The 23,469-nt window shown below is 39.6% G+C and overlaps 1 protein-coding gene across 1 annotated transcript in view; it reads left to right on the forward strand.

Annotated features, from left to right (window-relative positions):
- The window catches only part of stan (protocadherin-like wing polarity protein stan), a 26,907-nt gene continuing 3,438 nt past the window's right edge, over window positions 1-23,469 (forward strand). The window contains exons 1-12 of the mRNA XM_011068546.2: window positions 1-234; window positions 12,079-12,642; window positions 13,109-13,670; window positions 13,889-14,166; window positions 14,529-15,242; window positions 15,479-16,319; window positions 16,716-20,021; window positions 20,207-20,825; window positions 21,187-21,553; window positions 21,707-21,922; window positions 22,112-22,684; window positions 23,034-23,460. Coding sequence (XP_011066848.2) covers window positions 12,200-12,642; window positions 13,109-13,670; window positions 13,889-14,166; window positions 14,529-15,242; window positions 15,479-16,319; window positions 16,716-20,021; window positions 20,207-20,825; window positions 21,187-21,553; window positions 21,707-21,922; window positions 22,112-22,684; window positions 23,034-23,460 — 8,346 coding nt within the window. The 5' untranslated portion in view covers window positions 1-234; window positions 12,079-12,199. The remainder of the gene's footprint in view (window positions 235-12,078; window positions 12,643-13,108; window positions 13,671-13,888; window positions 14,167-14,528; window positions 15,243-15,478; window positions 16,320-16,715; window positions 20,022-20,206; window positions 20,826-21,186; window positions 21,554-21,706; window positions 21,923-22,111; window positions 22,685-23,033; window positions 23,461-23,469) is intronic.

Raw genomic sequence — 23,469 nt, forward strand, 5'->3', positions numbered from 1 at the left:
TCGAAGACCAAAGTAAGCGAAGCGGCGACGACGGCAGTCGCGACGCTGACGCGAGGCGGTGTATCGCGCGGTGCGCGAGTTTGCCTCGCGATTTTCGACTCCGTGCACGCCAACCAAGGCAGTATCGCGCTTCGTTCGAGTGCTCCAGGTGATACCGAAGGTCTAAATTGTGAAATAGAAAATTTTGCACGGAGATGTGACCAATTGTTCAACAACGGCGACCTTGGCGGGACGGTGAGTGACCTCTGCGACGCCGCTCTTCTTCCTACTCTTTTGCGCTGCCACGGAGCACACGCGTGTGTGCGAAGCGTTTTCTTCTTCTTCTTCTTCTTCTTCTTCTCTTCTATTCCCGCTCCTTCTTCTCCCCTTGGTTATGCACCGCTGTATAGGTATTTTCCCACGGGAAAAGTGACCTTTTAATTGCCACGCCGGTTGCCGGTTAACGAACCGAGTCTCATTAACGAGTCTCTCTTTCCCGCGTGGTTTTACCAACGATGGGAGAAACACGCGCGCTGTCAATCGATGACACCGCAGACTGTCAGAATAGATTTGTAGAAAAGTGCTGTACTATTAGAAAAGTAAAATCATCAAAAAGTACACTTAATTGTTGTTTATATAATAAAATACGAAAAGTTTATTTACGAAAATCTAAACACTTAAAAATATGAAAATTTGAAGATTTTTCAAATACGAATAGTTGATGGTTTAAAAATTTTTTTAGAAGGAAAAAGAGAGAGAAAAAGGTTCTATTATTTTTTTTTATTTTATCAATTTTAGTTTAATCACTACAAGTATCTTGTATTATTATCCTTTAATATAACACATGATATTTATATGTTATATAAAATAATAAAAAAATTTATTCTCTGAGTTAAGAATATAATTGAAGAAATAATTAGAGAAAAAGATATAGTAAAAGTATTTGATTGTTTTAAATTTATTTTGATAAATATTTATTAAAAAACACATCTTACACGAGTCTCATCGCTAAGTTTTGAAATTGTACGAATTCAGAGCGAGAATGCAGTAAATTGATTTTAAAATCTTACGATCCGACATTGTATTTAAAACGACATTGAACTTGCTTTATTTTTGCGCTCACCCTTGCGATTGAAATCTCTCTTTGAATTCTCTCTTTGAAAAAGAAAAAGCCCTTGAAAAGACTTGACCAGATCTCGCCCCGAGAAGAAACGCGCTGTCTCGGGGGAAATCCGATTTGAAGAAGACCTAAAACGAAAGGTCTGTCGGGGAGAAAGCATCCCTTGATACGACACGCGTTTGTGACGCGTGCGTTCCTCGGGCGAGCAAATCAATATTTGGAGGGTAGGCGTTTGCGTCCCGACGAACGGCGTCGAGGCCGACAGAACGTGAGTCACTCACCCCTGTAGCTGTCCGAGAAAGAGAGAACGAAGCAAAGAGAAAAGGGCTGCTGACCTCCCTTTCGCTCCCTTTTCTCGTGTCCGACACGCAGCAGCCCTTGTTACGAAAGTCTCGTTTTTTCTCGCAGACTTAAGCCGTTCGCTCATTTTTATTTTTATTTATTTTAATTTTTAATTTGTTTTCGTTATTAATAGTTATTAATTTGGATAGTCGTATGTAGATTTTCCGAAGATTTATTTTTTTTTTTTTGAGTGTAACAACACAAAATAAATACGTTAAATATTAGAGATGTGCGAACTATTCGTATTCGACCTATTCAAAAATTTCGAATCTATGACGGATATTTATAGTCGGTTCTTATTTTAGGACCATTTTAAATAATGTCTTAAGTTCAGTCTTAACTTAAGGCAGTATTAAATATAAGAGTCGACTATAAATACCGACCTGAGATGTTTAAATATAAGAATCAAATACATATATTGACAATAATCTTAATCGTATACATACACTAGGTGTTGATCAATGAAATTATAAATATTCTAGTGAATTTTGTAATTTTCATCTTATTTCAAAAAACACAATCAACTCTCAGATTCGAATCGGTTCGATTTGAAGTTAAAAAACCTTAATTCGCCCATCTCTATTAAAATACATTAATTACATCAATTTTTGTTTTTTGATTGTTTCAAGATCAATTATTTACTTTAACGGAATTCATCATTACTAGATTCACGTTATAAAAAAAAAATACAATTCCTAAAGTAAGATTGAATTAAATTTATACATATAAAATTATATTGTGAGTTTAATTTATAGAGATTCGAAAACCAAATTGAAATTCTTTAGAAAATCTCAGTCTGCAACATTCTGTAGACATTATGTAAATTCTCTCGTTTTTCGAACGGACTTTGCCGAATGATGCCGCAAATCGATCCATCGCACATGAATACCTTCTTTAATTGAGACACTCGTCGGGTTTTCGGATGTCCCGGTCAAATGACCGGTCAACGATCAGCCAGCTGTTATGAACGCACTAATTTACAAGCAGGCTTCGCAGAAGCGTGAAGCCAAGTACGTGCACGCCTAAGTAAACCCATTCGTGCGAGAGACACGCATGTACATATACACGCGGTGGGAACAGGTTCCACATAAAATCAAACGTTCTTCCGTGGAACTCTTATCCATGCCGGGCATCTTCGCTGCATTGCACGCTGCCGCGCATCGATACGGGCCGTCGCGTTGGGAACCTTTTCGGACTTTTTCAACCCCGAAACGATTCCGAGATAATCTCGAGATACACGGCTGTGTATCGCATAAATCTGATTGAATCAACGAGATATACCGAAGATTATTATTAGGTTTTATAAGTGGCTATAAAAGCGTCAAGATCTCTTTCTAGAGAATATATAAAAATTTTACGATAAATGAGATCTGCATATTTTTTTTATATTACATTACTTATACTTTACCGTACATCTCAATTTGGAATTTATGGATAAAATGTAAGCAATATCAAAAATATGCAGATTTCTGATTTATCGCAGAATGTCTATATTTTCCTTAAGTATTAAAAATATTTAGATCTGATTGTCAAAGGATATTTATAAAATAATAATTCCATAATTAGATCCGTATATTTTTTATATCGCACTGCTTACGCTTGATCTGTAAATTTGGAATGTTTTGGAAATTATATTTTATAACTTTGAAATTTATGAATATTGTAGTATAATAAGTAATGCAATATAAAAGATGTGCGGACCTGATTATCGAAGAATTTTTGCATATTCCTCGGAAAGAGGTGCCGGTTCTTTTATTACCACTTACAAAACCTGATGATAGTTTTCGGTATCTCGTTGATCTCGTTATGTGTTTCCAGTTAAAAAACCGGATAATTAAAAGGTTGTAATAACGAAAGACAAACAAACAAGTAAGATTTCGTAAGAAATGATTTCTGCGGGCACATTATTAAAATATTACGCGGGAAATCGAAGCTAGCCACTGAAATATGCAATAAGTATCTCTCGTCGGCGCCGGTGATATCGATGCGTGTTTCGCGAGGTGTTCCGCGTCGCGTCGCGTCGCGTCGCGTCGCGTCGCGTCGCGTTGGCGACGAAAAACACCGCGATCGTATACGCGTCGCAAATCGATTCCGATCGTATTTGTGCGAGTTTACTCCACGCCCAAGCAAATCCGATGACGATCCCGTTTTCTATCCGGCCACCAGTAACGAGCGAAACGAATACCTCGCGGTAATCCTCTCTTTCTCCCTTTTCTCCGACCTTACCGTTACGCGAATATGGTTTTGTACTCGGATTTTGTAACGGTACGGATTGTGACCGCCACGGAAATAAAGAGATTTCTCCGCAAATGTTGCGTCCGTGTCGCCGTTAAAAGAGTACAGTGCACATCGCATCCGTTTCAACCTCGACATCGAATGCATTCCTTTCGTCGCCTCCTTTTTTCCACGCTGTCATTCACACGTCTTTTCCTCCGACAATAAGTGGAGTGTTGGCGAGTTAACTTCGCCGCTGGAAGCCACAGCTGGAAAATTTCTTCGGCGATTGTGTCTATTAAGGTCGTCAAGTGAATCTAAACACGCAATATAGATATATATATTTCTTCATTTCCAATAAATCTGTTCGTTGCTGCAATCGTATATCAAAAGTTAAATTGCAGACAATAACTCAAATTTATTCGTAATGGTCGGGTGTAATTATTTAGCGACGATGATTAAAAGGTAAAAGAACAATTAATGATTTACACGACTTGATAAATCTGACAATGATGCGAGTTGATGACGCATTAGATACGCCAGCGCGCCTGATCGCGTGACTCTCGGTCTTTATTTCTTCCTCTTACTTGCAGATTTCCCTTTATCAATCAAAATTAATGCCTAGAAGTAGGACATAAATCCAAGAGAAAAATTGCGCGACGTTTACATGTAATTTTGAAACCCTCAGTGGAACCCAAACATGCCATCGCGATCGATTGCGTGACTCTCTAAATCGCTATAATTCTTTTTACCTTTATTTCGTGAATACAGGATTCCTCTATTATCTCCCCTACTATATACTATTTTACTCGCCTTTTCAAATAATATATAATTTATATACTATTTGAAAATATGAATAAAATAATGGAGGAAGATATTTATCAATATACAGAAATATACATTATACAATGTAATAATACACATTTCTATTTCAAAGTAAAGATATCCCGAGTCGAAATTTTTCTCCTACTTTGAACCTCTTTCAACCTCAATTAAACCTTATAAAACCTCTTTTAATATTACTTAATCTTCTATTTAGAAAACTTCTTTTGAACCTAAAAATAGGAAATCTTACAATAACTGCCATTTACAGGTTCAACGTAGGAGATCAATTCATTAAATTAAAACCTATTATAAATCTTTAGAGTCTTTAGGACATACGTCCTAAAACTAAGGTTCAAAGTAGGAGAAAAATTTCAACTCGGGACTTATCTAAGGCTGCTTTCCAGCTAGGACATTGAGAGACGTTACATTGTGTTCCACTGTGTAAAGTACCTGTTGAAACGCAGTTTAGTTTCGTAGGATAATACCAGAACGTATTGCAGTCTTCCATTCTATTCTTATAATTATATTTAGCGTATCAATAATAGATTTATGATTTTTATATAGACTTAAGTTATAATTTTTTCAGAATTGGCAATTTTTGAAAGTTTTATTGCAAAATAAGTACGGCTACCAAATAACTTTTTGAAAAGTTGGTAACATTGACATATTTTACAAGCTCGTACTTAGCTTTCTACTGTGTGTCATAGTTGGAACACTTTGTGTAAGACACAGGGTTAAATTGTGTCACCAGTATTGTTGGAAAACAATAATGCCTAAATAATGCCCAACTCTGGACGCTATCGCGATCGATTGTGAAGGCTGTCGAAGTGTTTCTTTTTCTCCACAACATCGTTCACGCATACGATACTCTGTCAGCTCGATCAGCATCACCTTTCGCGTCGCTTGTTTCCCAACGCTCATCGTTCGCGCCATCGCATCGCTCGAGTAGACTCGCTTGCTCGACGAGGACTCTCCTTGAAAGAATGGAGATCCTCTAACCGAGTCGAGTCTTCTCCTCGAGAGATCTCGTTCGCCGGTCTCTCTTCGCGTCGCGACCTTGAGCGGGAACCACGTACACCGGTTATTGTAATAGCCAGACCGGGGCCGTCCCTCGCGTGTTCGCGTTCATCGAGCGGACGGACCAGCCGAGTCGATGGTTGCAGAAGAAAGTTGGCGGGCGTAGAGAAACAGAGAAAAAGAGAAGGAAAGAGAGAGGGACGAGCGAAGGAGAAAAGGAGAAAAAGAAGGAACGGTGGGAGAGTCGCTGACACCGGCCGCCAAGAGGAGGACGCCTCTGGCGATTCATCAGAGTCGTCCGAGACGTTTTTTTCGTCGAAATAATCACCGGACCGATTCTTACCGATCCCTGCATGCCTGATGTTCGCCTGCCTGCTTGCTCGTCTGCTTTTCCTCCTCTCGCTCGTCCCGTTCGCATATATGCAATCGTAATGAGATGCGGCCTCAAACTCCTCTCTTTGGAGCCGTTTATTACAGCACGGGGGATTATTTGGGGGATACAAATTTCGTTCGAGGAAATTTCGCTTCGCGAAAGGCGTGCGTCTTGGTTAGTAATGTTGGTACCTCGCTCGTCTTTACTTGTACGAAGTACAAGTCGATCGTTTACCGCAAGAATATCGTTAATCGAGGAACGCGTATGCATGGTATTCGAGATCGTTCATAGGCTGTTCCACCAACAGGAGAAGAGGATACGACGACCGCGCGCATGCATCTCTTCCGCATCGCATTCTTCGGCAGAAGAAGCGATCCATAAATCTGATGATCGTTCGAGTTTCTTTTGAACGCGTACGCAGATTCCCCGCAGAAATAAACTGTATCTTTGCTATCTTTCCTTAGATAATAAATACAAACGTCATAAACCATCGTTATAAAAATTCCCTACTGTCTTCTCAGTATCTGAGAAATCAGAACTTCGAATTCCTTGGGAATTGAAATAGATTCGTGTAATTATTGCCGAATTCGAAGTTCTGATTTTTCAGATTTCCTGGGAAGACAGGAAATCTTTATAACGATCATTTATATAATGTTTGTATGTTCTTAGTTCCAAATAAGTGTAAATAAACGATTTGTATTTTCCCGGAGATATCTTGTCGAGAGATATATTAATCGTATTTTTTATTGGATCCTGTAATTGTTCTTTAAAAAAAATGTTGAGAAAATTTATATTTATGAAATCTTAACAAGCAAAGCAATCCTCTAAACATATATAGACATATATAGGTTTCATTGATTCGTTTTAATTCTATTTTAACTATAAGGAGAACCTAAGAAGAAAAGATAAGGAGAGACAAAAGTTAGTTACTTTGGAAAAAAGTTTAATTACTTTGAAGCCATATTTCAAGAACAGAAGCTGATTACAAAAGGGTTCAATTTTTAATAGTTGCGTAAATAAAGCTTTAATATTTATATGGAAAAAGGAACTTTTATTTCTATTTAACTATGCATCAAATTTAGATATTGTAATAATAGAATAATTTAGATATTGTCAGATCTAACTACCTTTCACGAAAGAAAACGATTGGGAAACAGAGATAAATACTTTTATAGCCATTTACAGACTAATACTTGTGGTAGCTTAGACTTCGACGACTCAGTAATCGTATAAACGTCCGAAAGACCGGTCGCCCGTGCTTAAGTATATGTCTCTATTAAAACAGTGAAATCATGACGTTTCTTTCGTGGTAGACTCCGAGATAACAGGTTCAGCTTGATTCACCGAAACAGTGTATCGACTCCGACGTATGCGTTTTGGAACCCGAAAGCATTCAGGTAAAGGCGCATATAAGTCGGAACCGGATTCCACTACAAGTTTAGATCATTTTCGATATAATTAATAGTTCCATCGTAAGCCAATCACTTTCATTTAATAACAAAGCACGCCTTTCGCGATGACCTGAAAAAGAGATAGATAATTTTATGGAAAGTATATCTTTTGGGTATACATTATAACTTAACCTTTGAAGAATGTTTTGAAGAAAATATCTTTTTTTGGCGGATAGATTATATATATATATATATATATATATATATATATATATATATAAAATCTATACTCCCATTTAAAAAAAATTATTTATTTATTAAAATGATTTTAGTTTAATTAATTACGATTATAAAAATTCTCATTCGTCATTAGAATAATGTATCATACACAAATTTCGAGATTTTTCATATCAATAATTATCACACACAAAATGACTGTATAATCATAGCATAAGCTATAAGCTTAAACTGCATAACTTTATGCTATGATTATGCAGCTCATGGTGGACGATGCCTTATGCACGTTGATTCACCTGTCTTCTTCCATTATGATGCAGCTTATTTTGTGTGTGATAGCCAATGGCCCTTAGACTTTTAGATCTGACAAAAAACAGACGGTGTTGTAAAAGATCAGTCGTTTGAAAACTGTAAGCTCAATATCTCACATAACGGTTAACATCGCCGAATAGCCTTTGACTGAAATATTTTTCAAGACGATCAAAAGATAACTACGCGTCTAACAGCTTGAAAATTCTGCTTGGTCAAGCGGAAAAATTAATGTCCCCATTTAAGACATCTCAATAGGAATGGTGCATCACAGATAATAGCATTTAATATATTGTATAATATAAGATAGTTATAGATGAATAAGGCTTTAACGGTTTCTCTTCATTTGCTACTAACAATTATTTAAAAGAAAATCATATAAATCTTTAATATTAAATTTTAGTGTTAACAATTTTTTTACTAAAGATATAATAAGATAGCAGTGCTACAGATAGCACGTTTTAGAGAATACCTCAGAGGAATTGTCTTCGATAAAAATGATTCCTTTGTTCTCATTCTACAAACATTACTTATCAAAACAACATTTGACGTGTTCTCTCATATACCAAAAAAAAAAATGAAATATATACATAGTTGAAAATTTTTGAATTCGCTGATTTTAACAACAAACATTCTGTCTCAAAGAAGTTAAAATTAAACAAATTTGTTGCTTTCCATATGGAAAACGTGTCACGCTCGGATTATTCAACGATATAGTATTCGACGTAGCGATCTTTTTCTCTTTCTTCATCTTGTTTCCTGCAAATAAGTTTCTAACCTTCGCGACGGAGGCCTGGAGGCTCGATTGGGTCCATGCCGGTACGCTGACCGTGGATTGGCGAGAACCGGATCGTCTAGATCCCCTCGAGCGACGAAGAGGACGATCGGTCCGGATCGGCTGGACTTATACCAAAGTAAAGTATCGGACTATCGCGTTTCGTTCTCGGCGTGGTCAACTCTAGTTGCCGTAATTTCTCGCAAGGACCGACGAACGGAATAATCTCGCAGCTGCACGAAACGCCTATGCACCTCCAGCGCCGCGTCTTCACGCGATTGCATGGTGCATCGCATTGCGCATTACGGACTAAAGTTTCTCGGTTTAATCTACTCGACGAGTTGCATGCGAGATGCTTACACATAGGCATTTCACCATTTGAACATTTGTTTTTACGCTCACTTTGGGTGCAATAGCATTCAGTGGAAAAACTTAACGATTCAATGTTGAAGTCAGATTAATCGGATTAGATTGATGATGAAGAGCGAACGCTTTTTTCTGAATTATTTTAAAATCTTTTTAGAAATCCACAAATCTAGAGAATTCTAGAAAGTTTTCTCTAATTATAGAAGTAATAGTCATTTTTATCTCATTAATTTATATTTCAAAAAATATAGATTTTATATATAAATACATGTTTTACAAATAATGCTCTTCAAATTAATGCTTTTATCTTTAAGACACGTTATTAGTATCGATCGAGATAAAGTATTAATAAATAATACTTAATTTTAAAGCTAATTAATTAATTAATTAGAACAAATAAATTTTGTAATGTAACTATAATATGTACATATCTTTGTCAAAGTTTACTACATTTTTCCCAACAAAATGATATTTAAAAATTTCCATATTTTATATTTTGTATTTAATTTAATTTAACTTTATTTAATTTTATACTTTGAAATGTATTTTCTCAATTCCTTTGAGTTTATAAATTGAAAAACTAAGTTCTGTATACACAATCGATTAACCGATTCACAATCATTTTTCCTTCTTGGCTCGCTTAAAAAGTTGTCGCGTTAACATCGATACTGCAGCAGCAAATCAGTTCGAGATGCGGTTTGCGGGTATGGCTTGTTACAGGAATCGTCAATCAAGAGACTCAACAATCAAGTCTCGTGATGCTCGAGTACATAAATCAACTGTCAATGTTTATTGTATTGTGAACGTCAATCTCTTCTCTCTTCATTTAGAAATTTTTAAACGTGGTTTAAGACATTTTGAGAACTCCGACAGCGTTATAAAAAATTTACCAATATTATATTCACCCACTTATTCGATTCTGTTACGGTTGATTTTATCGATTCTTCCAATTTTTCGTTTTTGTATTTCCATCAATTTGTACTCTCGCTCGCCCATAGCCCGGATTTTACAGTTCCTTAAAAGTATATACGCTTTGAAATCCAACGGCTCGTTAAATCTCCTGAGGTGTTAAATTGAATTCCCAGCTATGTACGACAGGTACAACGAAGCGAGTAAAATGGTTGGTCGGTATTTATATCCGGACTCATCCTCGCATAGCTTTGCACTCCCGTTGATATCAAGTCGCATTATACGGCTTAAGATGTATTCGATGTTTAAATAAGATCCAGTTTTCAACAGCAACATTCATCGAAACAGGTAATGCAAATATGGACGGAGAAATGTTTTTATTTATCGATACTGTATCGCATGATATATTTTAAATAACAATTCAGAAAATTCCTCCCAAATTATGCGTTATGCAATTTATTATTCCTTTCCTTTCCTTTTCGAGATTTTATTACGAAAATAATTTAATTATTTAATTATTATTCTGCAACTTTCGATTGTCTGCAACATTTGCAATAGAAAGTCAGTAATTATATTAGTTTACAATCTTCTTAATTATTATGATTTTATGAAATTATTCTCGTTTACGAAATGAAAGAAAAATCACCGCGATGTGAAGATAATTCTTTTCTCCAGACAATCTAGAATTATTATGAGATATAATTAAAGAAAGTAACTTTTTATCAAAGAGAGATGGATAATTATTTTTCCTTCTTTGAAATATTTTGACTTGAAAATTCTATTATCATTTAATATAAAGAAAACATTAAATTTTAAATTGTATGAGAGATAGAGTATGTGCTGCATAAGCAGACAGCTGTGTAATGAGAATCACGATGAACTCGAGATAAAGATCGCAGTCTTCCGTTCTTTCGAGCATGACAGCGGACGTCGCATTACTGCATATTAGATCCCATTGTTCCTCAAAGTTAGATGTCAAGAGCGCATATTTAAAAAAAAACATTCATACACTAAACTTTCCCCGACATTGTTGTAAATAAATGTACATATATTACTTACATACGTAAAATTATTATCTTTTAATGTACTAATTATAATATAATAAGAGCTGTAACAAGATTATCGTGTGAAATGACTAATTATCCCGCCCGATTTAAACCGGTCTGAAGAATTATCGCGAACAACGGTATCTCATATATATTTTTCCTACAATTGGAGAAATCTGCTCTTCTTTACAAGACGAGTATCTTAGTGAGCGCGATTCCGTTGCTCGCGATCGACTTTCTCAGGATCGCACGCGTGCGCGCGTTGAAGTCGAGCGTGAAAGAAAACAGCCCGGAACTCGAGAAGCGATGGAACGACCGATCGAATTAAATTGCGATAAGCGATGTAAGCATGCGTGTAACGTGAGAGGTTGGCGAATTTTGTAGCCGACGAAAGACCGGTATCTTTGGGGCAATTCGCTACAAGGGCACGACCGGAAGTAGTTCGTTTCCCACGTTTTGCTGGCGAAGGAAGGTAGCTTCTCGCTAAGGGAAAACGTGTGCACCTCGAAAATCGCCGTCTGTACCGGTAATTATGGTACATACTTCGCTGTAGCGAGAAGGCAATTAAACTCGCCAGAGCGAAGTAAGAACGAGACAGTCGTCCTCACGTCCTTATACACGCTGACTCGTCCTTACTCGTGCGACCTGTCTTCCAGGTTGAGTTAAAGGCTGCGCAAGGAACAAGAAGAAATCCAGGCGAGTTACTTTCAATCGCGACGTCATCCACCGCGATTACTATCATCCTTTGATTTTATCATCCTTCGATTCCGATATTTTACTGAGCTTGTAGCAAGTTACCTCGAAATAATTACTTGAAGTAAATAAATGACTTTCCATTCGTTCTAATGGAATGGAAAAATTATCTGCATTATTTTAATGTATATATAATGATTTAATAAACTTATTTTAGCGATAATCATATCATCGATCTTAAGTGTTGCTTTACGATTTTAAAACAATTTTTTCTTGACAAAAAATTTAAATAAAAACCCCTATTTGCTTAAAGCAGATTCGCCTAATAATATCTTTGTGTGAAAGATTTTACAATTGTTTTAAAGTAAACTTGATGAGCATCCATTATTTGTTTTAAAACAGTCTTGAAATTGAAATTGAAGTACGTAATATCATAAATTAAATTAATTGAAAAAATTCAAGATCAATATATCTTTCTTTAGATGGATCTTGGTGCATCGATGTGTTAAATTCGCGAAGGATTCGCGAAGATAGACGATCATGAGACACTTAGGAAGAGAACAGCACAGACCGCAAGATCGCGCGGATTAAGTGCGTGTCGCCATGGCGAGATGGAGATGGGTGCTGTTGATCTTGACGACCATCTGGACGCTGGGCGATGGCTACCTGACGGTACTACCATCCAGCACGCCCGTTGGCACTGTCGTCTTCGAGGCAGGAGTGCCACAGCTGGGTGGTCGTCGCAAGTACGAGGCGTCCAGTGAACGCACCGCTTGGTTTGCTCGGAAACTCCTCAAAGTCCATCCGCATACAGGCCGCGTAACTCTGGCAAAGACGCTCAGCTGTGAAGGTCTCCAGTATCCGCGTGTTTTCACCTTCTACGTCGATTCGACGAGCTCCCGCCTCGGTAGACCCACTATCGATTACTATAGTTTACCATTGAGGATCCTGATTACCGGATGCGGCGGAGAGAATCACGACCTGGCGGCCACCAGGGGTTGGATGGCGGAGACTCTGGCCTCTTACGCGATGCCCAGCACCGACAGGTTGGAAATCGGCTGTTATATGTAGATAAAAATATTATTGAATGTAGATATTGACTCGTAATATCGAAATTTAATTTATTTGACGAAATATAGATAGCAGACAATTCTGCGCACAAAATATAAATAGATTCCCTATAGCAAAAAAAGAAACTGTTTTGGAAAAACAGTGTGGTCAGAATGGTACATTAATCCAGGTGTAAATTAACTTAGCTTAACCAATTTAGACCCGTTTTTACCAATATAGTTTAATTTTAATCTCGGTTTAATTACTCTTCATCTTTTTCCAGTTCTGAGGATTAGAAAAAGATAAAGAGTAAATTGAACTGAGATTAAAGTTAATCTACATTGGTAGAAACAGACTTTAGATTGTTATATTTAATTATATAAAGTAAATTAAAAAAAAATACTTAATGCTTAGCTTCGCAAAGATAAAAATTCATAGCTAAAGATGCAATTACATCGATAGGTTTACCGAGGTATGCCTACGGACGTCTCAACTGGTGGCAGCTCTCCGTGATTTTCTACCTCAGACGACATTGAAGGAATGCGAAACGAGATGGGGTGGTGTGGCAGATCCCAGGTTCCTCGTGGAAGGTGCCGCCGGAGACCTGGTTTCTGCAACCGAGCAGTGCCTGGTCGATCCATTGTGGAAGGTCTCAGTTAGCATGAATTTGCGCTGCACCGGCGACTCACGTCTGACCGATGCCGAGCATCGGTTGAAGATTGTGTTTCATCACCATCAACTGGACGACACTGATCTTGGTAGGAGGGTGAGACGAGAGCTCAAGAATCAATCGCCGTATTTCGAGCAACATCTCTATCTCGCCGCGGTGGAAGAGGAAAAAGAGCCGGGAATGTACGTGACTTCGGTGAAGGCTAGAGACCCCGAGAACGGCGCCGTACGATATTCCATGAGCTCCCTGGTAGATGCGAGATCGCAAGCATTATTAGCTCTTGATCCAGTAACTGGAAGAGTGACAACCCGTGCCAGGTTGGATAGGGAAAATGTCGACGTGCACTATTTTCGGGTGCGTATCAAATTCCGAAGTAAAAAGAAAAAAAATTAGAAACGTTGCTCTAACGATAAGAATAAATTTAATAAAAAAAAACATTACTTAAGAGACGTACGTCTCTCTTCTGTTTAAAAGAAATTTATTAATACATTACGTTGTAACGTACAGTTAAAACGAAAAATAAAAGTTTTAATCAAAATAGCGTTTAATTACATGGATTATTTGTCAAATAGGTGTTGGCGGTGGACGATTCGTTTCCTCCACGCACCGGCACAACGACTCTTCAAGTTAACGTGTTAGATGCAAATGATCATACGCCCAGCTTTGAGGGACCGGAATACGACGCGTCGGTGCGTGAAGGTGTTCCCGTAGGTTCCACGGTGATTACGGTTAAGGCTACTGATCAAGATACTGGAAGAAATGCCGAAGTGGAGTATTCTATCGTCTCTATCATGGCAGGGAGTAGCATCACGCATATGGAGGATACAGCGACTTTCAGAATCGATCCAAGGTTGGTTTACTACAAATATCATGTATTTCGGCGTATTTGAAGAAAGCTTAATTTTGACATCCGAAACTCATCATCTTAATATTTCATTTAAGAAGTTCTTTTTTGTATTCATGAATAAAAAAGATTTCAATTTTTTTTAATTATATTATATGAATTATAGATTATCTTCTCTATATTTTAATACTATCAATGACACGAATAAATTACGTAGAATCTAGTTTTTATTTTCTTTCTTTCTTTGTTTCTTCTTAACTTAGTTCTTGTTCAGAAGCTCATACGATAAAATCGTTATATGATCAACTCAATGAAATATAATTTCGCACGATTCTTATATTCACAATATAAATCTTTGTATATCTCAGATCCGGCGTAGTTACCACGCGAACTCCTCTCGATCGCGAGCAAACTGAGATTTACACGGTAGTGCTCAGCGTTACGGATCAAGCGACACCACCTTCGGCGCGACGTAGTTCAAATGCGACCCTAGTGGTACGTGTGCTGGACGACAACGACAACTACCCGCAGTTTACCGAGCGCACATATTCGGCGACTGTGCCAGAGGACTTGGACTACACGACTAATCCAGTGATAGCCCGTATCAGGGCGATGGACGCGGATGCTGGCGCCAACGCTGCTGTCCGCTACGCTATCATCGGCGGCAACACACAGAATACCTTCTCGATCGACTCAATGAATGGGGATGTAACCCTAGTTAAACCACTCGACTACGAGTCCACCAGGAGCTACAAGATTGTCATTCGCGCTCAGGACGGTGGCTCGCCCGCGCGTTCTAACACTACCCAACTGCTCGTGATGGTCAGGGATGTAAATGACAACGCGCCAAGATTCTACACCAGCCATTTCCAAGAATCGGTGTCGGAAAGCGTACCAGTGGGATATTCGATCCTGAGAGTACAAGCGTACGATGCCGATGAGGGTAACAATGCACTCATCAAGTATACTATCGGTGCGCGCGATTTCACCGGCGCCTCCACTGAGAACTTCCCCATCACCGTAAAAGCAGAAACTGGTTGGATCTACACGACGAAGCAATTAGATCGTGAACAATGCTCAAAGTATATTAATCTTTTTTATCGATTTTTAAACTGTCATTTAATTGAAGTTGGAATAATTGAAATATAAATCAACGCGGATAAAAGTTGTACTAAACATTTAAAAATAATGTTTGAAGAAAAATACTTATAAAATAATCTCTCCTCCATTCACTACATAAAATTTTAAAGAAAAACTTATTTCAGATTCTTTTTTTCTTAGCAAATTCTTTAACAAGAGATTCTCGTTTTGATTTTAGATACCAATTCACTGTAATTGCGGCGGATTCTGGAGAGGAACCAAAATCCGCGAGCGCGACGGTATTTCTCACAGTGACCGATGTGAACGATAATGATCCTTACTTCGAGCCAAAAACCTATGAAGCTGTAGTATCCGAAGATAGTTTGGCGGGCACTCCGGTCACCACGGTGACCGCCACCGACCCGGATGAGGATTCTAGAATCCATTATGAAATCACTGGCGGTAACACGCGCGGACGTTTCTCTATCTCTTCGCAAAATGGACGTGGCCTTATAACTATCGCCCAGACGCTCGATTATAAGCAGGAGAAGCGGTTCGTATTAACAGTGACTGCGTCGGATACCGGCAGCCGCACTGATACCGCCTTGGTTTATGTCAACGTGTCGGACGCCAACAATTATTCTCCAGAATTCGAAAACGCACCTTATTCAGTCTCGGTGTTCGAGGACGCGCCAATTGGCGTGACAGTCCTGGTGGTGAGTGCTACTGATGCCGATGTCGGCAAGAACGCCCAGATCACATACAGCCTAGCAACTGACAATGGCGAACAGGTGATCACCGAGTTCACCATCAATTCACAAACTGGAGCGATTACGACGACAAAAGCGCTCGATCGCGAATCGGTACCCTCGTACCTATTGACAGTGACCGCCCGGGACGGTGGAGTGCCATCGCTGTCGGATACTACCGATGTGGAGATCTCCGTCACGGACGTAAATGACAACGCGCCGGTCTTTGAAGCGCCACAATATCACGGTTCGATTCTCGAAGATGTTTTGCTAAGCACTAGCGTGCTGAGAGTCGCGGCGACTGATGCGGATACCGATCTCAATGGCCGGGTAAGTGTAGATCTTTCTCCAACAAAAAAATGATACTATGATAATTTAAATGAGAAATATAGTATACTATTAGGTGCGCAACTAAGTTCTCGCTGTTATTTTGATGCATTTTCATCAAAATAATAGCGAGAACTTAGTTGCGCACCTAATATTATAATTGGTTTGCTTATATAAATAAATATAAATTTTAATAATTAATAGAAATATCAGAAATATAAATCTTGTAATATAATCAATAAATTATTAAGTTAGTATCTTTGATCGATAAAAACTATTTTTATCAATTTTTTTTAAACAACAATTATAATTATAAGCATAATAAATAGTAAAAAGTTTTAGTACAACTTTTAAAATTCTTTCCACAACTTTCTAATAAAGTCAATATGACTGATCCAGGTAAGGTACGGTTTAGAGGATGACGGCGACGGAGCGTTCACGATTGACTCTACGACAGGCATTATCAGGACCGCGAAAATATTGGACCGAGAATCGGTGGCATATTATACTTTAAAGGCCGTCGCCACAGACCGCGGTTCGCCCGCACTTTCGTCTATTGTTCCTGTTACTATCAAGATTGAGGACATCAACGACTCGCCACCCGCTTTTGAGAACGATAAGATCATTCTTTACATCACCGAGAATTCCCCAATTGGCTCAACTGTTGGTGAAATCTACGCCCACGATCCAGACGAGGGTCCTAACGCAGTGGTGCAGTACAGTATCATCGGTGGTGAGGATTCCAACAGCTTCAGCTTGAATGTTCGCCAAGGCGCCGATCGCGCCGAATTAATCACCCTCGAGGAACTTGACTACGAATCGCCGAAGAAGAAATTTGAACTCGTGGTGCGAGCCGCGTCACCGCCACTACGTTCGGACGCGGTGGTGCAGATCCTAGTGACCGACGTGAACGATAACGCGCCGGTGCTTAAGGACTTTCAAATAATTTTCAATAATTTCAAGGACTTCTTCCCAACTATACCAATTGGCCGGATACCAGCAGTGGACGCTGATGTAACGGACAATCTTGTTTACAGCATCCTCGCCGGTAACAATGCGAATTTGATCGATCTCAATAGAACCTCTGGCGAGATCCGATTGTCGCCACAACTCAACACTAACGTGCCGCGGGTAGCGACTATGGAAGTCGCCGTGACAGACGGTATCAACGAGGCAAAGGCTACAATGACGTTGTCAGTACGTCTAATCACTGACGAGATGCTGCTGAACTCAATTACAGTAAGACTGGACGACATGACGGTGGAAGCATTTCTCAGTCCTCTTCTGGGTTACTTTTTGGATGGCTTGGCGGCTATCATTCCATGTCCACGGGAGAACATCTTTCTCTTTAGTGTTCAGGAAGATGCAAACGTGCAGGGCAAGATTTTGAACGTGAGCTTCTCGGCACGCAAAGTCGAGCCAGGCACGGTTGACGAGTTTTACAGTCCACAATTTCTTCAGGAACGAGTATACCTCAACCGCGGTATCCTGGCGAGATTGGCAACAGTTACTGTTCTGCCCTTCGACGACAATCTCTGCGTCCGTGAGCCTTGTCTGAATTTTGAAGAGTGTCTGACGGTGCTCAAGTTTGGCAACGCGTCTGGTTTTGCCAGCAGCGACACAGTTCTCTTTCGGCCTATCTATCCGGTGACCACATTCGCGTGCAGATGCGCCCGTGGCTTTACTGGTAGTCGCGAGGCTTACATGTGCGACACCGAAGTGAATTTATGCTACTCGAATCCTTGCATGAATGGCGGCATCTGCCACAGGCGAGAGGGCGGATATTCGTGCATCTGCCAACCGGATTTCACCGGCGTAAATTGTGAGATCTCAATGAACCGCGACGCTTGCTCACCCGGCATCTGCAAAGGTGATTCTCAATGCACCATGAAGAATACCGCTGGCTTTACCTGCGAAGGTTGCCCTGTGTCCGCTCTGGAAAGCGTGACGCCTTTCTGCGAGTTAAAAGCACGCAGTTTTGGTCCGGCGACATTCCTCACTTTCGCTTCTCTCAAGCAACGTCATCGTCTTCATCTTAGACTGAAATTTGCTACCGAATTGGCCGATGGTCTGCTACTCTACAACGGCAGATACAATGAACGCCACGACTTTATCGCTTTGGAAATCGTGGATTCGTGCGTGCAGTTTAGCTTTTCCCTCGGTGATGAAGTAACAAGAGCAACGGCGACCGTTCCAGGCGGTGTCTCGGACGGTCAGTGGCACGAAGTTGAGGTCTCGTACATGAACCGAACAGTGACAGTATCTCTAGACGATTGTGACGTCGCGCTCGCTCTAAAGCACGGCGAGAAACGACTGGGTCCGAAATGGACCTGCGCTGGTAGAAGCGAAAGAGTTCTCGAGGAACGTTGCGGACTTGTTACTGAAACCTGCCATAGGTTTCTGGACTTGACTGGACCGTTACAGTTAGGTGGTCTGCCAGCAATCCCATCCAGCTTCCAGATTCGCAACAAAGACTATGTTGGATGCATTAGTGATCTTTACATCGATCACGTTTTCGTTGACTTGAATTCATTTGTAGCCGACAATGGAACGAATGTGGGTTGCCCCGAAAAAGTTGCCTTCTGCGCCTCGTCGCCTTGCAGGAACAATGGTAAATGCCGTGAGATCTGGTCAGGTTTCGTTTGCGAATGCGAACATAACTTTGCCGGGCCTACTTGCGCCGAAGAAATTGGCGCCCCGTATAGCTTTCACAGCAATGGCATGCTCGGCTTCAATCCGTTACTGCGACCTATTCAATTACCTTGGACGACGGCACTGAGTCTTCGCACTCGCGCACAAGTAGCATTCGTCATGAGCGTGCAGATCGGTCAGAATAGCTCGGTCCTATTGGAAATCCGAAACGGCAAACTGGTCGTCTCGCTGGATGGTGCTGATGTAATCCGAACTGGCGGTACAGTTGCGGATGGCGAATGGCACCGCATGGAGATCGTCTGGCAAAGCAGTCACGTATCCCTAGATACAGACTATCGCGAACGACCTGTGACAGTGCCGCTACCAGCTAAGCTGCAGGGTTTGTACGTTGGCAGAATCCTCGTAGGTGGTCCAGACCAAGTGACCAATATCGATCTACCGTTCTTTGACGGCTGCCTGCAGGATATACGAATCGGCACCAACCAGAGCGTTCTTCAGCGTCCAACTATCCAAGAGAACGTCGACGCCGGTTGTCCATCTGAAACTTACTGCAACACGGAATGTCCACAGGCATCGATCTGCATAGCGCAGTGGCGGTCGAGTGAATGTGTGTGTGCGGCTGGCCACGTAGGTAATAATTGCGAACGCATTTGCAATCTCGAACCCTGCAGCGACGCCGGTACCTGCATCGAAGATGCGACCGATTTGCGGCGTGGGTATCAATGTAAATGCGCTTCTTCTGATATATCCGGAGAGTACTGCGAGACGAAGAGTGAACAACCCTGTCCGGCGACATGGTGGGGCTCTCCAATTTGCGGGCCCTGCCACTGCGACGAGACCAAGGGCTATGATCCTGCTTGTAACAAGACCACCGGCGAATGCCACTGCAAGGAGAACCACTACCAGCCGAATGGGCGGAAGGAATGCATACCGTGCGAGTGCTACACAACCGGTAGTTTCGGTCCTCGTTGCGACAGTGAGACTGGTCAATGCCGTTGTCGGACGGGAGTGATCGGTCGTTCGTGCACCGACTGCCCAAATTCTTATGCTGAGGTAAAAGAATAGAGAAAAATGTAAAATGTATAATATTTTCTAACATTTTTTAAAAATTTAAATACTGTGAATATCTTTAAAATAAATGTTTTAAATAAATCTTTTAAAATAAAATAATTTTAATTTAAGAAGACTATCGTTTTTAACGATTTTAATTAAAATATTGATATTTTTTAATATATTAGGTGACCCTGAGAGGCTGTGAAGTAGTCTACGATGGCTGTCCCAGATCGTATTCGGATGGTCTGTGGTGGCCGCGGACTCTTTTTGGATTGACAGCCATCGAAGACTGTCCCGGCACCGCCGAGGGCAAAACTTCCAGATCTTGCGACGACAAGTTAGGCGGTTGGCAACCGCCCGATCTCTTTAATTGCACTTCGGAGGTCTTCATTGAACATCGACACCAACTAGCAGCTCTGGAGACCAAGGATCTCACGCTAAACACCTACGTAGCCGTGAAAATGGCAAAAGACGTTCACAGAGCGGTGAATATTACGAGAGAAATGTACGGAGCAGATCTTCTGGTGACAGAATCTTTGCTAGTGGCGTTGTTACGTTATGAAGAAAGTCTAGTGGGTCTGAACTTGACTCACAGTCAGGACAAGGATTACGTCACTCATCTGATCGGCATAGCCGGAGCAATTCTAAGGTCCAAATACAAGGAAAAATGGGACAAGATAGGAGAACTTAACGGAGATAGTCCCGATAAGATTCTGGACGCTATGGCGAGATACTTGAAGACTTTAACGGCATCTCAACATGATACTTTTACCAATCCCTTTGAAGTAGTCAATGATAACGTTGGTATGTATATGTGAAACCATTTATCTCTCTTCCTTCCAATTTAATTACTTTAATTAATGAAATGATTTATTATAAAATTTATAAACTATTTAATATTTTTAGGTATTTTATTATTTTTAGATATTTGTTGTTACTTCAATCTTCTCTAAAAAATTGAAATTAAAACAAATTTTTTTTTATTTATGAATAAGTTTTGTGCGAGATACATATGACAATGTTTACATTTAATTAAATAGTAATATAAAAATAATAAATTTTAAAATTTCCACTGAAGTACATATTGCACTTCATATCATGCAAAGGAATTAATTTTTAACATTAACTTTAATTTTATTATTAAATTATATGCGTCATATTTTAGTACTAGGTCTAGACATCGTAACATCGGAGAGTCTCTTCGGCTACGAGACAATTGAATATAAGGAAGATCCTACTGTATCAACAGCGAGACCCGCGGAAGCTGATCGGAAAGTCATTCTACCTGATACCTCTGCTTTTCTGAGCTCTTCAGCGCATTTCGGTCCATCTATTAGCTTCCCAAAGTACAACAATTACATGGCTGATCCAAGCAGATTCGATCCGCATTCAAAGATCCAGGTGCCACTCAACACATTAGGTATCAAACCTGTCATACAGGGTGAACTAAATGTGAAGAACAGTCTGAATAATCGAAAGGCCGTGCTGAGTTACGTGCAATACAAAGAACTTGGTATTCTGTTGCCACAAAGGTATATTATATTGCTCAATTATTGCGTATGAACTTCTTGTTATTTTAATGTGATAAGAATTTATTATTTATTTTTATTAATCTTTATATACAAAAATGAAATAAAAGGATGACTTATCTAGTTATTTTTAATGCTAATGCTTGATTGCTACAGATTTGACGATTCGGTATCAGTTAGATGGGGAGTAGAAGTAGCAGTTGGATCGCCCGTAATGACTGTCTCGGTGTTAGTTCCCTCGGATGATGGTTACGAGTCCTTGACAGGAATCCCTTTGCAGTCTCCGATTCAAGTCAGACTTTGGCTTCTTGAAAACGATGATTTCAAGACCAGAACAAATCCACAATGCGTCCATTGGAGCACGGCGAGAGGGTAAGAAAAGTTAATTGACTTTTCACAAATTAAGAAATTTTAATTCACCATGAAAAACTAATTTTATTTGACAATTGATAAATTTAATTGATCACAATTCATTTGTATAAAAATTTGAATTTTAGTCTATTTTAATACAAAAATTTTATAATGTTTAGAAAATAATTTCTTTTACCTGATTAATTTCAGAATCGGTGAATGGAGTCGAATGGGCTGTACCACGGAAATTGAAGACAATTCCTTATCATTCGGTACTATTGTGAACTGCTCTTGTATGAAACTGTCCACTTTTGCCATACTAACAGACGTCCTCGATCTTGAATATGTTCCCGAGCCATCTTTGTTAGAGGATGTGACCAGTTACAGCGCGTTTATGCTCGCCTTACCACTGCTATTATCTGCTCTCTTGATCTTGGCGTTAATTCGCGGCGGTGGTACCAATTCTAACAGTATTCACAAGAATTTGGTGTTATGCGTTTTTATGGCGGAAATCCTGTACTTAATCGCACTCAAAGCCAGAAATCCTCTCGTCTCCAACGAATTCCCCTGCAAACTTACGGCGATAGGACTGCATTACGCTTGGTTGAGCACTTTTGCCTGGACCCTTGTAGACTCCGTTCATCTCTATCGGATGCTGACGGAAATGAGAGATGTGAACCATGGCCAGATGAGATTTTATTACACTATGGGATATGGTCTGCCGGCTGTCATCGTTGGACTTACTATCGGCGTCAGGGCCGATCAATATGGAAATTTCTATTTGTAAGTTGAGTTTAATGATTTATTCTTTAAATAATTTTTTTCCAATTTTTTTTTATTTTTAAAATTTCAAAATCCAACACCTACTATTATAACATTATAATATTTTATTAGTTTATCATCAAATAATAATATGTTTATAAAGATAAAATTAAAGATTAAAATTAAAACTAAAATGAGATGATATAATTCTATGGCGATAATACGTATTATAATAACATATCCATTCGCGATTTGTTAAAATTACTAAAATATAATTATAATACAATAGAATACAATTTTTAGAATAGAACATAATTTAGAACTTTTAAATGGAATTTTCAATTACAGAAATTTTTACTTGATTTTTCAGCTGCTGGTTATCCATCTATGAAACCGTGATTTGGTCGCTCATAGGTCCTGTTTGTGTTGCCGTGTTGGTGAACTTCTGCATTCTCGTAATGTGTATCCGCGCAGCGTTTACTTTGAAGGAGCACATCATGGGTTTTGGAAATTTACGAACGCTTTTATGGCTCTCTGTGGCCTCATTACCTTTACTAGGATCAACATGGACTTTGGCGGTCCTCAATGCATCAGAGAACTCGCCGATGCTATCATATTTACTGAGTGTTGCTATCGTGGTTCACGCGGCATTTAGTCTGATCGGCTACTGCTTCATCAATAGCAGAGTTAGGAGAAATTTGTATCAAAGTCTATTAAGGTGTATTGGCAAAAAAACGCCTTTGCTAGAAGGAAGTATGGGCAACGGAAGTAGCAGTCAAAATGTAAATGGCCATTCGGTATGTAAT

This window comes from Acromyrmex echinatior, chromosome 7 (assembly GCF_024713525.1).
Source record: "Acromyrmex echinatior isolate Ae372 chromosome 7, ASM2471352v2, whole genome shotgun sequence".
NCBI classification, from domain to species: Eukaryota; Metazoa; Arthropoda; class Insecta; order Hymenoptera; family Formicidae; genus Acromyrmex; species Acromyrmex echinatior.